The sequence below is a fragment of the Pagrus pagrus genome (genome assembly GCF_965226575.1).
Source record: "Pagrus pagrus genome assembly, chromosome: 8".
Lineage (NCBI taxonomy): Eukaryota > Metazoa > Chordata > Actinopteri > Spariformes > Sparidae > Pagrus > Pagrus pagrus.
This window is the reverse complement of record NC_140192.1, coordinates 12348467-12360749: the sequence shown is the minus strand read 5'-3', so window position 1 is coordinate 12360749 and position 12283 is coordinate 12348467. Positions and strand designations below refer to the sequence as shown.

Sequence of the window (12283 nt, the reverse complement as noted above, 5' to 3'; positions counted from 1 at the left end):
TTTAACTGGCTGCCTGGATGTCACTTAAGACGACATATCAGACTTTACACAGCTCCCTCTGAAGCCGAATGCAAGTTTTTCACATATAGTATGTAGTAAGACCTGTAAACAGACTTTGATGTTAAATGTGGAGTTGACTTAAGTTTTAATTTTCTGTTTTCTGTTTTATATTTTAAGGTATTTTCATGCCTTGTGTTTGATGTGGTAACTGAGCTTAGAGTATTAGCCAGCTCACTTTGCTCTCATTGGGCCGTCCAGGGCTTAATAATGGAGCTGCACTTATAAACTCAAAGGGCAGCATTGGTGATGGTTTGCTGCTTTAGCTACTTTAGAGAGGATGAAATGCAGTCCAGGAAGGGTGGTTTGAGTAATGGATCTATAAACTAGCACTGCACAGAGCATTAGAATATCAAACTGACAATCATTTTTATAGACAAACAGTAGATTTATATGGTTCATGCTACAATGTAGTCCTGGATTGTGTGCTAGCATTTATTCAACTGGCCAGAATGGTCATTTGCTGGATTAGCTTGCACTGTGTTGCAGCAAAAGTCCATCTAGCTTTAAGTTTTCGTTGGACGCTTTGTTGTTTTTTTTTTTTCTTGAGTTGTCTTTATGAAATGAATGAGCGGGCTGCACATTAGCTCGTAGCACTATGTCAGTCTGGACACAGCCTTATCTCTGGCACCGTCGCATGATGGTGACTCAAAATGAATATGTCATGAGTATGGTAAAAAGCAAATGTGCAGGTTGTTAATGAATGTATTTCAGTGTCTAGAAAAACCTAAATCTTATTTAAATACAGGGTGATCTAATTGAGGTAGAGGCACTCTCACTTATTACTCTGATGGAACAAATCTATATGAATGACAAAATCAGTTTGTAATCCCACCGTTTTGGGCCTTGCTATGTTTCATGACAGTAACATACACAGAAATGGTTATTTTGATCTGCTGTGTCATTGTTTTAATCAGAGAGCATGTTATATATTGTATTAGGAAAAGAAACAGCCTCTTTGTTGTCTTGATGCCTTAATGCCTTATCCTCTTGGTAATGAGTTTGTTTTCAAAAGTGCAACTTCTAATCTACAATTTTTCTGTAAAACCCTCAAAATGAATGTATTATGAATGATTTTTAATCAGTCTTAAATAAACCAAAATTTGCCTTTTTCATAAAAAGGTGTGGTTGTAATGTTGCTTGCAATTTACATTTCTGGCAGCTGATGGACAGACAGATAGGATGCCTCAGACGTGATGCACTTGAACTGGCTTGTGTAGATGAGCACTGCTCTCTCTAGGTTTTATAGTAAGAAACTTTTGCTAAGTTAAGTGACAAAATGAAGACAGTGTGTCTCTGAATTGCAGCTAAATGAACTATTTGGATATTATGAAAATTCAGTGTTTTTTTTCCAATAACTTCCATATCATGTAACACAGTGACTCCAAGCCAAGGCTGAATTGTTTGACTAAATGGGACAAATAAGACTCCTCTCTTTTAATTACATTTTACTGCTTCTTTTATTTTATATGAATATTTATTATGGAAATTAAGCATTTATTTTCAATAGCTTCCATGTAATGTGACCCAGTGACTCCAAACCAATGCCGAATTGTGACTAAATGGGACTCTTCTCCTTTATTACATTTTACTGCTTCTTTTATTTTATATGAATCAAATGTCCAGCCTAAAACTAACTTCACCTCGGTGTTTGGTTAAGTACATTTCATTAATTATTTAATATATGTATTACTTAGCCTTGCAGTTTGCAGTATGTTTGTATTGTTTTATGCAATGAAAAATATTATTCCTACAAGAATTATACAATTTATTGTTAATAAAGTTTTTTGAGGGGAAAAAAAAAGAACATGGGCCGGTTACGTCAGAGGCTGGGGGCGGGGTTATCGTGACCCACCGGAACATAAACAGTGTTTGTTTAGCCCACAGATTTGTAGCCTGGCATAAGAAGAACAAGAACAGTGTTTCACAATGGAGGAGAAATGGAAGAAATGGTCCTTGGAGGAGACGAACTGTCTCCTTGCACTGTGGTCCTCACCTGAAGTCCAGAGCAAACTAGTCGGAGCGACAAGAACAAAACCCGCGTACGAGCAGATACAACACGGGATGTCTACAGCGGGGTACAACAGGAGCTTCGACCAGATCGTTAACAGACTCAAGAAGCTGAAAACTGAGTACAGGGAACTAAAGAAAAGCCAAAGCGGCAGTGAGCAGCCACAGAGTAACCCCTATTTCAAAGTACTCGACTCGGTCCTCGGCGATAGACCTGCATGCCAGCTGACCGAGGCCTTGAACTCATCAGCAGCAATCGTTAAGGTGATAGTGGATGATAAAGTGTTGCAAACCTTCAGTGTTCCTGGTAAGTTTTATAATTCAATTGTTTTTTTCATTTTATTTTTTTAATATAAATGTTTCCCCCTGTTTCTAATCAGCTATTTATTTCTTAATGGTTCAGCGAATGAACGGTTGCTAGTTTGTCACCTCAATTTCATGGCCCCGAAAACTCAGACTACCTTTCATTAAGAACAAAAGAAAACTTGCAATACCATCTTCTATTTCTGACCCTAGCCCAATAGTTCCCACACAGTCCGTAAAGGATAACTGAAGTTATAGTGCAGCTTGTATTAACTTCTTTATTTGACCTCTGATTTGTTGACCTGACTTCAGACTACTTGTACTCTTATACTCTCACAGCAGTTAAATACTGATTCATATGTTATACATAAAAGTTGTGTGATGGAATATTTTTTTATAAAACCACACAGTGCTTCATGAGGCAAAACATCTTTATTTTCCCTTGTTTTGTCCATTCAGAGCTCCCACAATATGTCTGTAAGAAGGAGGAAGAAGAGGAGGAGGAGAAGGAGGTTGTTCTTGACCAGCAGCTCTGTAAGCAGGAGAGTGACTCCAGTCTGGACCAAGAGGACTCCAAGCCTCCACAGATTAAAGAGGAACAGGAGGAACTCTGCACCAGTCAGGATGGAGAGCAGCTTGTACTGAAGCAGGAAACTGATACCTTTATGTTGACTCCTACATATGATCAAACTGAATTCAAAGGTCAATCTCTGCTTTTACATCCTAAACAAACTCTGCAAGATGCAGCAGAGGAAAATCCTCTTGACAAAATCCAGATTGAATGTGTCACATCTGAAACTGACACCTACCATGTAGCAGATAACCAGAATCACAGGGGAGAAAACCACAGAGACTCGGCACCAACGACAAATACTGTGCCAGAACCAAAGAAGGACCAACCGATGAAAACTCCCAAAGAAAAACCCTATAAATGCTGCTTCTGTGAGAAAACGTTTGCTCAGTCCGGTGAGTTAACTAAACACAGGAGAACTCATACGGGTGAGAAGCCGTATGTTTGCAGCACCTGTGGGAAAACATTCATCTGTGGTGCAAATATGAAGAGGCACATGAGGACTCACACAGGTGACAAGCCTCACATCTGCAGTTACTGTAGTAAAGCGTTTCTTTTCTTAAAAAACTTGAAAGTTCACATGAGAATCCACACTGGTGAAAAGCCTTATAAATGCAGCTACTGTGAAAGGACCTTCATCCATCACTCTATCCTGAAACGACACATAAAAACTCACACTGGAGAAAAGCCCTTTGAATGCCGCTTATGTGAGAAAACTTTTGCTCAGGTGGCTGAGGTAACCAAACACATGAGGACTCACACGGGCGAGAAGCCATACGTCTGTGTCACCTGTGGGAAAAGTTTCAGCTGTGGTGCTAATTTGAATAGGCACATAAGGATTCACACAGGTGAGACGCCTTACACCTGCAGCGACTGTGGGAAGGAGTTTAAGGATTCCTCGTCGTTGAAGAATCATTTTCGAATGCATACAGGGGAGAAGCCGTATGAATGCCCTGCATGTGGGAAGAGATTTCCAATCAGTTCAGCGTTGGCTAAGCACATTAGAATCCACACAGGTGATAGGCCATACAAGTGTGACACCTGTGGAGTTGGTTATATCCAAAAAACAGAATTGAGAGCACACATTATGATCCATACAGGTGAGAGGCCATTCAAATGCAATGTGTGTGGAGACGGGTTCAGAAGAAAGACAACACTGAAGAATCACATGAAAGTCCATAAGGGGGTTTCACCAAGTAGCAGTTCTTTAAATGATGTACCTGTGCATGACACGAAAAAGTAATCAAATGGTAAAAAAAAAAAAAAGACTTCTCTGTAGATCTTGTTTAATGTTTTCACCTCACAGCCTTGTTTCTAAACATAACCCCAATGAACTGACTGCTCTTGGAGGTTTTCTTCCGTAATTTTCAAGAAATTGCTGTCTGACCTTGCTTCATGATACAGGCCTCTGAGCCACACAAATAGGTGTGATGCAGATGCATAAACAATGACTCGAAAGTGGTGAAATAACTGAAATGACACCCCTGGTGGAAATGGATCTACAGATTCAGACAGAGTTCTGTTGGTGCACCCGGAGTCAGCTGCTGTCTGGGATATAACTCAATTTTAAAACAACCAATCTTTATTTGATCATATTGATACAATGTACAACATAATGAAACTGGTGCTCTGCATTAAACCCATCCTGAAGAACCAGCGACTCCAGATGTGAGCCCTGGTCAAGGGCACTGACGGGAGAATTAATCTGGTGTGCATGTTTTGAAGGTGGGGGTAACCAGAGTACCCGGAGGAAACCCACGCAAGGGGAGAACATGCAAACTCTGCAGAGCACCACCGTGCTCATGGTCCTATTCTGCCATCATGTGGTTGTTCATTTACTTGCACTATTTATTTGTTGTATTTTTAAGCAGACAACATGTAAAATTAGTTAAGTATATTGGGATATGGGTGCATATGTGCATGCATATGCAATACAAGTCAAACGTGTTGCATTATTTTTGGGGACCAAAAATATTCACAAAATAGAAAATAAAAATTCTGATATGTCACAGAATAAACAATCAAGTGAAAAATATCTCAATATCCCTAACTAATTTTGAGTAGTGTATCGTGCATCCCCGGTAAATACATGTCTAAGTTGCCATTTTCATCTTGTGCAACTGTCAGCTACCCCTGTACAGTATTTCCATTGGTATCTGATGTGAATTCATTTTATGGGCCAACCTTTTTTTGCTCTTGTGTGTGTCTGGAAAGTGTATTATGATGCTTTCATGCAGCAGTTGGATATAATGTATCTGTCAATTTAAATTATGTTTAAAATAAATTAGACTATAACTAACATAAAGCATGAGCATTTGACCTATATTTCTAGATAGAAAGTTTGACCTCTTGCGTTTTGTGATTGTGAGGGAGAAACTATTGAACATATTTTTACAGATTGTTTCCATACTACTGCCTTTTGGTTTGAGTTACAGAAATGCCTTTCAGAAATGCTTGCAAAAGATGTCACCCTAACAAAGATTGATATTTCACTAATTTTTAACAAGCCCAACTTCTCCCCAGATGAAATGTAAATAATTAATGTAATTATTATTTTAGCAAAATATTACATTCATAAAATGAAATGGCTTGAAAGATTGCCCTCCTGTCACACTTTTAAAGTGACAGATTTAAAATCATATTTGACTTCCATTGATAATTAAAATCTGATAAAAACAGAAATTGGCAAAAACAATTCAACTATTTAGGCATTTCAAATGTACTCTTCAATTAGCAGACCTCTGAACTGTGTTTTGTTTTGCTTGTTGCTGTTTGGTTGTGCTGTGGGTGGACTGGAATTTTGAACTTGTATGGATTGTTTGTATGTATTTAAGGTTCTTGAATAAAAAAATAAAATTAAAATAAAAAACAAAAACAAATTGACCTCTTACGTCAGAGGCTGTGGGCGGGATTATCGTCACCCACCGGAACAAGTAAAACTGTGACCGCCATTTTTAAATAAACATTGCAAATGTAGCCCGGCTAATCATATGGAGAAGAAGAAGAGGAGAGTTTCACTATGGAAGACAAATGGAAGAAATGGTCCTTGGAGGAGACGAACTGTCTCCTTGCACTGTGGTCCTCACCTGAGGTCCAGAGCAAACTAGTCGGAACTAGGAGAACAAAACCCGCGTACGAGCAGATACAACACGGGATGTCTACAGCGGGGTACAACAGGAGCTTGGACCAGATCGTCAACATATTCAGGAAGCTGAAAACTGAGTACAGGGAACTAAAGAAAAGCCAAAGCGGCAGCGAGCAGCCACAGAGTAACCCCTATTTCAAAGTACTCGACTCGGTCCTCGGCGATAGACCTGCATGTCAACTGACCGAGGCCGTGAACTCATCAGCAGCAATCGTTAAGATGATAGTGGATGATAAAGTGTTGCAAACCTTCAATGTTCCTGGTAAGTTTCATTTTTCAAATGTTGTTTTTCTTGTTACCAACCAGCTATATATTTCTTAACGGTTCAGCAAGTTGGTTATTTCTCGCATCATTGTTACGAACATCGGAGGACGTTTGGTTGGGATAAGGGATGAAGCTTGGTGGATGGATGCTGAGGGGGCTGCAGCATCCCCTGAAACGAGGCTATAACATATGCCGAATTTACAAGAAGGCCCAAATACTTAAGAATTTGTCAGAGACTGCGCTTCTCAAAGTTTATAAAGTTAATCTGAACTCGACAACTCACAAAATTGAGCTATTTTTTAAGGGAGTCTGGGGAATTTTCTCTCTCTTCATCTCCTTGCTGTTGTTGACTGAGGTTAATGTGGCTGCTTTGACCCACGATATGTTGGTGTTCAAGTTGGCTGTCTGCTGTTGTGCCAAATGCTCTCAAGTTGTAAATAATTTTTTCACAACGATCAGATTGTTATCCTGACCATTCAAATTAATCACCAAGGAGCTCTGCACCCCCAACTGTGAGGGACTTCCTATGTCCCTGGTTGGGTGAAACATAGAATAAGATGTAAATGACAATACAACGTGTTTCATGTCCCTTATTGAAAATTAGAGCCTGACCGTTATGCACTGGTTGGCAGATCTTATCGGCTGTTTTTGGTCTATCATAGATATGTTGGTATTGATGTATATGTTGTTCAAGTTGCACTCATATGAAAAACATTTTTATGGGGCATTATGATGCAGAAGAAGATGCTTGGGGTAATTTGTGACTGATGTCATTTCAGACATTAAAGGGGCACTATGCAGTTTTGGAGAAGAAATTCAAACTTAGAATTTTAATATTTTAATCATAAATTGAGTCATATTCTCAATAAAACCACACAGTGCTTCATGAGGCAAAACATCGTTATTGTTCCTTGTTTTGTCCATTCAGAGCTCCCACAATATGTCTGTAAGAAGGAGGAAGAAGAGGAGGAGGAGAAGGAGGTTGTTCTTGACCAGCAGCTCTGTAAGCAGGAGAGTGACTCCAGTCTGGACCAAGAGGACTCCAAGCCTCCAAAGATTAAAGAGGAACAGGAGGAACTCTGCACCAGTCAGGATGGAGAGCAGCTTGTACTGAAGCAGGAAACTGATACCTTTATGTTGACTCCTACATATGATCAAACTGAATTCAAAGATCAATCTCTGCTTTTACATCCTGAACAAACTCTGCAAGGTGCAGCAGAGGACGATCCTCTTGACAAAATCCAGATTGTATGTGTAAAATCTGAAACTGACACCTACCATGTAGCAGATAACCAGAATCACAGGGGAGAAAACCTCAGAGACTCGGCACCAATGACACATACTGTGCCAGAACCAAAGAAGGACCAACAACAAATAAAAACTCCCAAAGAAAAACCCTATAAATGCTGCTTCTGTGAGAAAACATTTTCTCAGTCAGGTGATTTAACCAAACACAGGAGAACTCATACGGGTGAGAAGCCGTATGTTTGCAGCACCTGTGGGAAAACATTCATCTGTGGTGCAAATATGAAGAGGCACATGAGGACTCACACAGGTGACAAGCCTCACATCTGCAGCTACTGCAGTAAATCATATTATTTGTCCAAAAACTTGAAAGTTCATATGAGAATCCACACTGGTGAAAGGCCTTATAAATGCAGCTACTGTGAAAAGACGTTCACCTGTCCGTCTACCCTGAAACGGCACACAAAAACTCACACTGGAGAAAAAGCCTTCAAATGCCGCTTCTGTGGGAAAATGTTCGCCCAGGTGGCTGAGGTAACTTCACACATGAGGACTCACACGGGCGAGAAGCCGTATGTTTGCGTCACCTGTGGGAAGAACTTCACCTGTGGTGCTAATTTGAATAGGCACATAATGATTCACACAGGTGAGACGCCTTACACCTGCAGCGACTGTGGGAAGGGGTTTAAAGACTCCACATCGTTGAAGAATCACTTTCGGGTGCATACAGGGGAGAAGCCGTATGAATGCCCTGCATGTGGGAAAAAATTCACTATGAGTACATCTTTGGCAAAGCACATTAGAATCCACACAGGTGATAGACCATACAAGTGTGACACCTGTGGGATCAGTTTTTTCCTAATAACAGATTTGAGAGCACACGTTATGATCCATACAGGCGAGAGGCCATTCAAATGCTATGTGTGTGGAGACGGGTTCAGGAGAAAGGGAACACTGAAGAAGCACATGAAAGTCCATAAGGGGGTTTCACTAAGTATAAGTTCTTTAAATGATGTACCTGTGCATGACATGAAAAAGTTATCAAATGTAAAAAAACAAAACAAAAAAGGTGCAAAGTATGAATTCTAGGGATGCACAATATGGATCTTTTTTCAGCCATCATCGATAACCAATATTTACCTGCTTCTCCTGGCTGATAGAGATAACTGATCATTTCAAATTTCTGTATTTTAAAAAGATGTACTATGCTTTATGCACACCTTAGGGTAAGACGGGCTAAGATATAGTGAGCAAAGATGGATGATTTAATATTTCATGCATCCCTGGTGAACACATATCTAGGCTGCCAATTTCTGCCTTTCTACCCCTGTGCAGTATTTCCATTGGTATCTATTGTGAACTAATTTATTTGCTGACCTTTTCTTGTTTTTAGTTTGTATGGGAAGTATATTATGATGCTTTCATGCTGCTAATACCTTTTGTCTCTGTCTCACTTAATTAAGACTGTATGACTCTTTAATATAGTCCCTCATGTTCAATAATCTGCTTTTTTAGAAATAACAGATGCTGCTCATCTGTCATTAGAAACCTCCCAGCAGCACTGAATCAATTATAACTTCATTTGGCTATCTAGTGGGAATAGTGGGAATTTCCCCAATTAAAGTTTGTTATTTTTTAGCCTCCATAAATTTAAATACATATTCCTTATTTTTACTTTTGGGTTCTTTTACACACTAGGGGCTGTTCTAATCCCTCTGATACGTTCATGATTATTATGTGCAAGTTATCAGGCTAACCTACAGATTCTGCTGTTAAAGTAACACCCAGAATTTGTAGTTATGTTGAGAGTGGTTTCGGTGCCAGACAGCCATTAAAGCTGAGATCCTCCAGACACAAAGTGTGCTTTACAGCAAGTAGCTCATTATTACCTCTTAAACAAATATGCCATGTTAACATTATTTTTCTTCCACAGACATTATCTTCAGTATAATTTCCTCAAGAGTAGTAGCCTGAACACAGTAAAAAATTTTTTATTTGAGCTCTAGCTGTGGGGCTGCACTCCTGTGTTCACTGTTCCCTTTGTATACACACGCATGCACACACTCACGCGCGCTTTATCTATCTCTTCATCTTTCCTCCTCTTTTCTGTTATATATACACACACAGTCAAAGGCTCACTCATTGCAAAATATTATTGTACTGCAGAGGTTGCTGTCAGATACCAAAAGAAGTGTACATGCATATCGTTTCATTGGAATATACAAAGTGATAATAGATGATAAAAATGAAAGAAAACTGCAGGCACTGTCTCTGTCTGTCAGACCACCTACCGTCCTCTTTGTACTGTACATTTATCAGTCTGAGCTGCAGTGGTTAATCAGTGGGTCGTGGTTCCAGAGCTCGACTATTAGCAGCTCACAGGTGGGTTCATAAATCATCTAGATTGTGTTTGCACAGCTGGTTGCAGCCCTCCACTCACTGCTTACCCCAACCTCCACCACCATATCAATTTCAAACAGGCAGATATTTGTAATCATCCTGGATGACTTGTTTTACTTTGTAAAGTTTCATAATGTGATTAATGGAGTAAGTGTGAGTAGGCCTATGGGGGGCTACTGAAAGGGAAAAAAAACAGCCCAAAATAAAGTACATTAAAATGCATTGTTTTCTTTCTAAATTGCTATTTGAAAGAACTATCTATCATTCATCTACAGTACCTACCATCCATCTAGCTATGGTGATTTCTACTTGATGAACAAGTAAAGTGAATCACTTACACAATATTTCATTGCCATTTGCCTCGGGCATGGATGTATGTAGGTATATCTTATTTGATCTTTGTACTCTGCCTTATACACTGTATTTAAAGATCCCTTCCAGACATTTTAAGATGAATATTAAACACTCTACTTTGACTAATATATTTATTCTCATACAAAAAAAGCTGTATTGTTACAGTTGTTGAAGTTTCATCTACTCTTTCCTCATAAAAAAAACCCCATAAAGTCTATGATCTATTCAAATGTGTGTCATTGCTGATTTTTTCCTGCTGGACAAAAGATGTCCCCCACTTCCCTGTAAAGTCCATTCTCAGTTTATGTGCTCCATGCTTCCACATCACACTTGTGTATGCTGAATATAGTTGTAAATTTATCCATTAATGAAAACCCTTAATAATCTACTTACCCTCATGCTGATCCATGAAGCCTCTGTCTCTGGTGTATGGATGTGTGAGTGAATGCTGACTTATAAGGGGCTTTGAGTGGTTGTCAAGACTAGAAAAGGGCAATATAAATAGTCCATTTACTTTAGTTTGTTGTGAATTTAATTTCTTTTACATATCTTTACTGTGTTATGATAATTGTTGGCTGCTTTTATCGGATTAATATCTTAAGTGCTTGGCATTGTAATGCTGTGTACCTCTTGCTTGAAAAGTTTCCTGTAAATAGATTGTGAATACGATGATTAGGGCAGATCTTACAAAGTATCCTCAAAAATGCATCAAATAGTTAAAGACCCCCTCCATTGAAAATCAAGTTTAAACCTTGTTAACCTGTCAAAAAGGTGTTTTTTTTGTATTATACAAGACATATTATGTTTAAAAAATATGAGCAACAAATAAAATTGCTCAGTGAGTTGTGTGTATTGAAACTAATCAGAGGTCTTTGTATTCCTGATTAGACCTCAAATACTCAGGAATCATCACAGGTCAGGAGACCCGATTCCTTGGTCTCATTAAAAACATCAGTCTCCCCAACTTCTTTCTCATTAAGCACAGCAGGCTGGAGCGGCCTGTCACTGCCTGTATTGTTCGGCTGACATTTTGTTTTTCAGTGAATCAATGTTTCTAGCTATAACACTGTGGTAATTGGATTGAACAGCGGTCAAGACTGCGTGAAGCTGAGTTGTTTGTCTCACCCTAGTGACAGCAGAGCCCCTTATACCAAACGCCACAGTACTAAGCTCAGACAATGTCTATCTTTACCTTCTGTCAGCTCTGCCAGTTCAGTTAACATCACCCTCACTCTTTCTCTCCCTCACACACACACACACACATACACATACACAGAGCAGAGTTTAAGTTTCATAAAGAAGTCAGTTTCAGTGGGAATTTTCCCATCTATATCATACTTTCCAACAAGGCCAGTGTGTCTAAAATGGACACATAAAAAGATTAAAAAGATTCTGTATATTTAACCAAATTACATAAAAGCTTAAATGGATTTGTGATGAAACCCTGAGCTCAAAAACCATGTCTGCGAAATCCATCATGGTTTTCACAAGCTTTCCCCGGTGATTAGCGTTGGCTGGAGCGTTGGCGTGCACTGCAAAATCAAAACCATATTCATTCTGGCCCGACACACTTGTGTGCTTGCAGAAAGTGTCTCAGTCACTAACCCCGTGATTTATAAACGTTTATCTCACCGCAGAGGCCGAATCAAAGGCCTGGGAAAAGGGAGCAAATTAACAGAAAGGTATTTAGCTTTTCTAAGAGACCTAATTTTGAAAGCCGCAGTATTCATAAAGCCACAGTGCATAATTATGTTTTTATAGCTGTATAAACTATAATGTTACCTTGTAATTTCATGGTTACCAATGTAGCAATTTTGCGACCCCAGTTTTGCTTTGGCTTTGTTTGTTTGTGTTTTTGTGTAAGAAGTTATGCATGTTTTTGAAAACTGAGCTCTAATTTTCACAGGATGTGGGATTTTTGTAGATGTTGCATT

At 39.2% G+C, this 12283-nt stretch overlaps 2 protein-coding genes across 2 annotated transcripts; both read left to right on the top strand.

The window, feature by feature from the left end:
• Nucleotides 1-1903: 1903 nt before the first annotated feature.
• On the top strand, nucleotides 1904-5802 carry LOC311261835 (uncharacterized protein). The gene is made up of 2 exons (XM_084360843.1): nucleotides 1904-2374; nucleotides 2830-5802. The coding sequence occupies exons 1-2, from the start codon at nucleotides 1987-1989 to the stop codon at nucleotides 4182-4184; spliced, it is 1743 nt and encodes a 580-aa protein (XP_084216969.1). The 5' UTR covers nucleotides 1904-1986; the 3' UTR covers nucleotides 4185-5802.
• Nucleotides 5803-5886: 84 nt separating this feature from the next.
• Nucleotides 5887-10217, top strand: LOC311261126 (uncharacterized protein). The gene is made up of 2 exons (XM_084359521.1): nucleotides 5887-6348; nucleotides 7279-10217. The coding sequence occupies exons 1-2, from the start codon at nucleotides 5961-5963 to the stop codon at nucleotides 8682-8684; spliced, it is 1794 nt and encodes a 597-aa protein (XP_084215647.1). The 5' UTR covers nucleotides 5887-5960; the 3' UTR covers nucleotides 8685-10217.
• The last annotated feature ends 2066 nt before the right edge of the window (nucleotides 10218-12283 follow it).

Bases quoted from the DNA above. Each gene is read 5' to 3' on its own strand.
- LOC311261835 (XM_084360843.1), top strand. From the start codon at position 1,987: ATGGAGGAGAAATGGAAGAAATGGTCCTTGGAGGAGACGAACTGTCTC. The intron at 2,375-2,829 runs GTAAGTTTTATA...TTGTCCATTCAG, and splicing joins GCAAACCTTCAGTGTTCCTG to AGCTCCCACAATATGTCTGT.
- LOC311261126 (XM_084359521.1), top strand. From the start codon at position 5,961: ATGGAAGACAAATGGAAGAAATGGTCCTTGGAGGAGACGAACTGTCTC. The intron at 6,349-7,278 runs GTAAGTTTCATT...TTGTCCATTCAG, and splicing joins GCAAACCTTCAATGTTCCTG to AGCTCCCACAATATGTCTGT.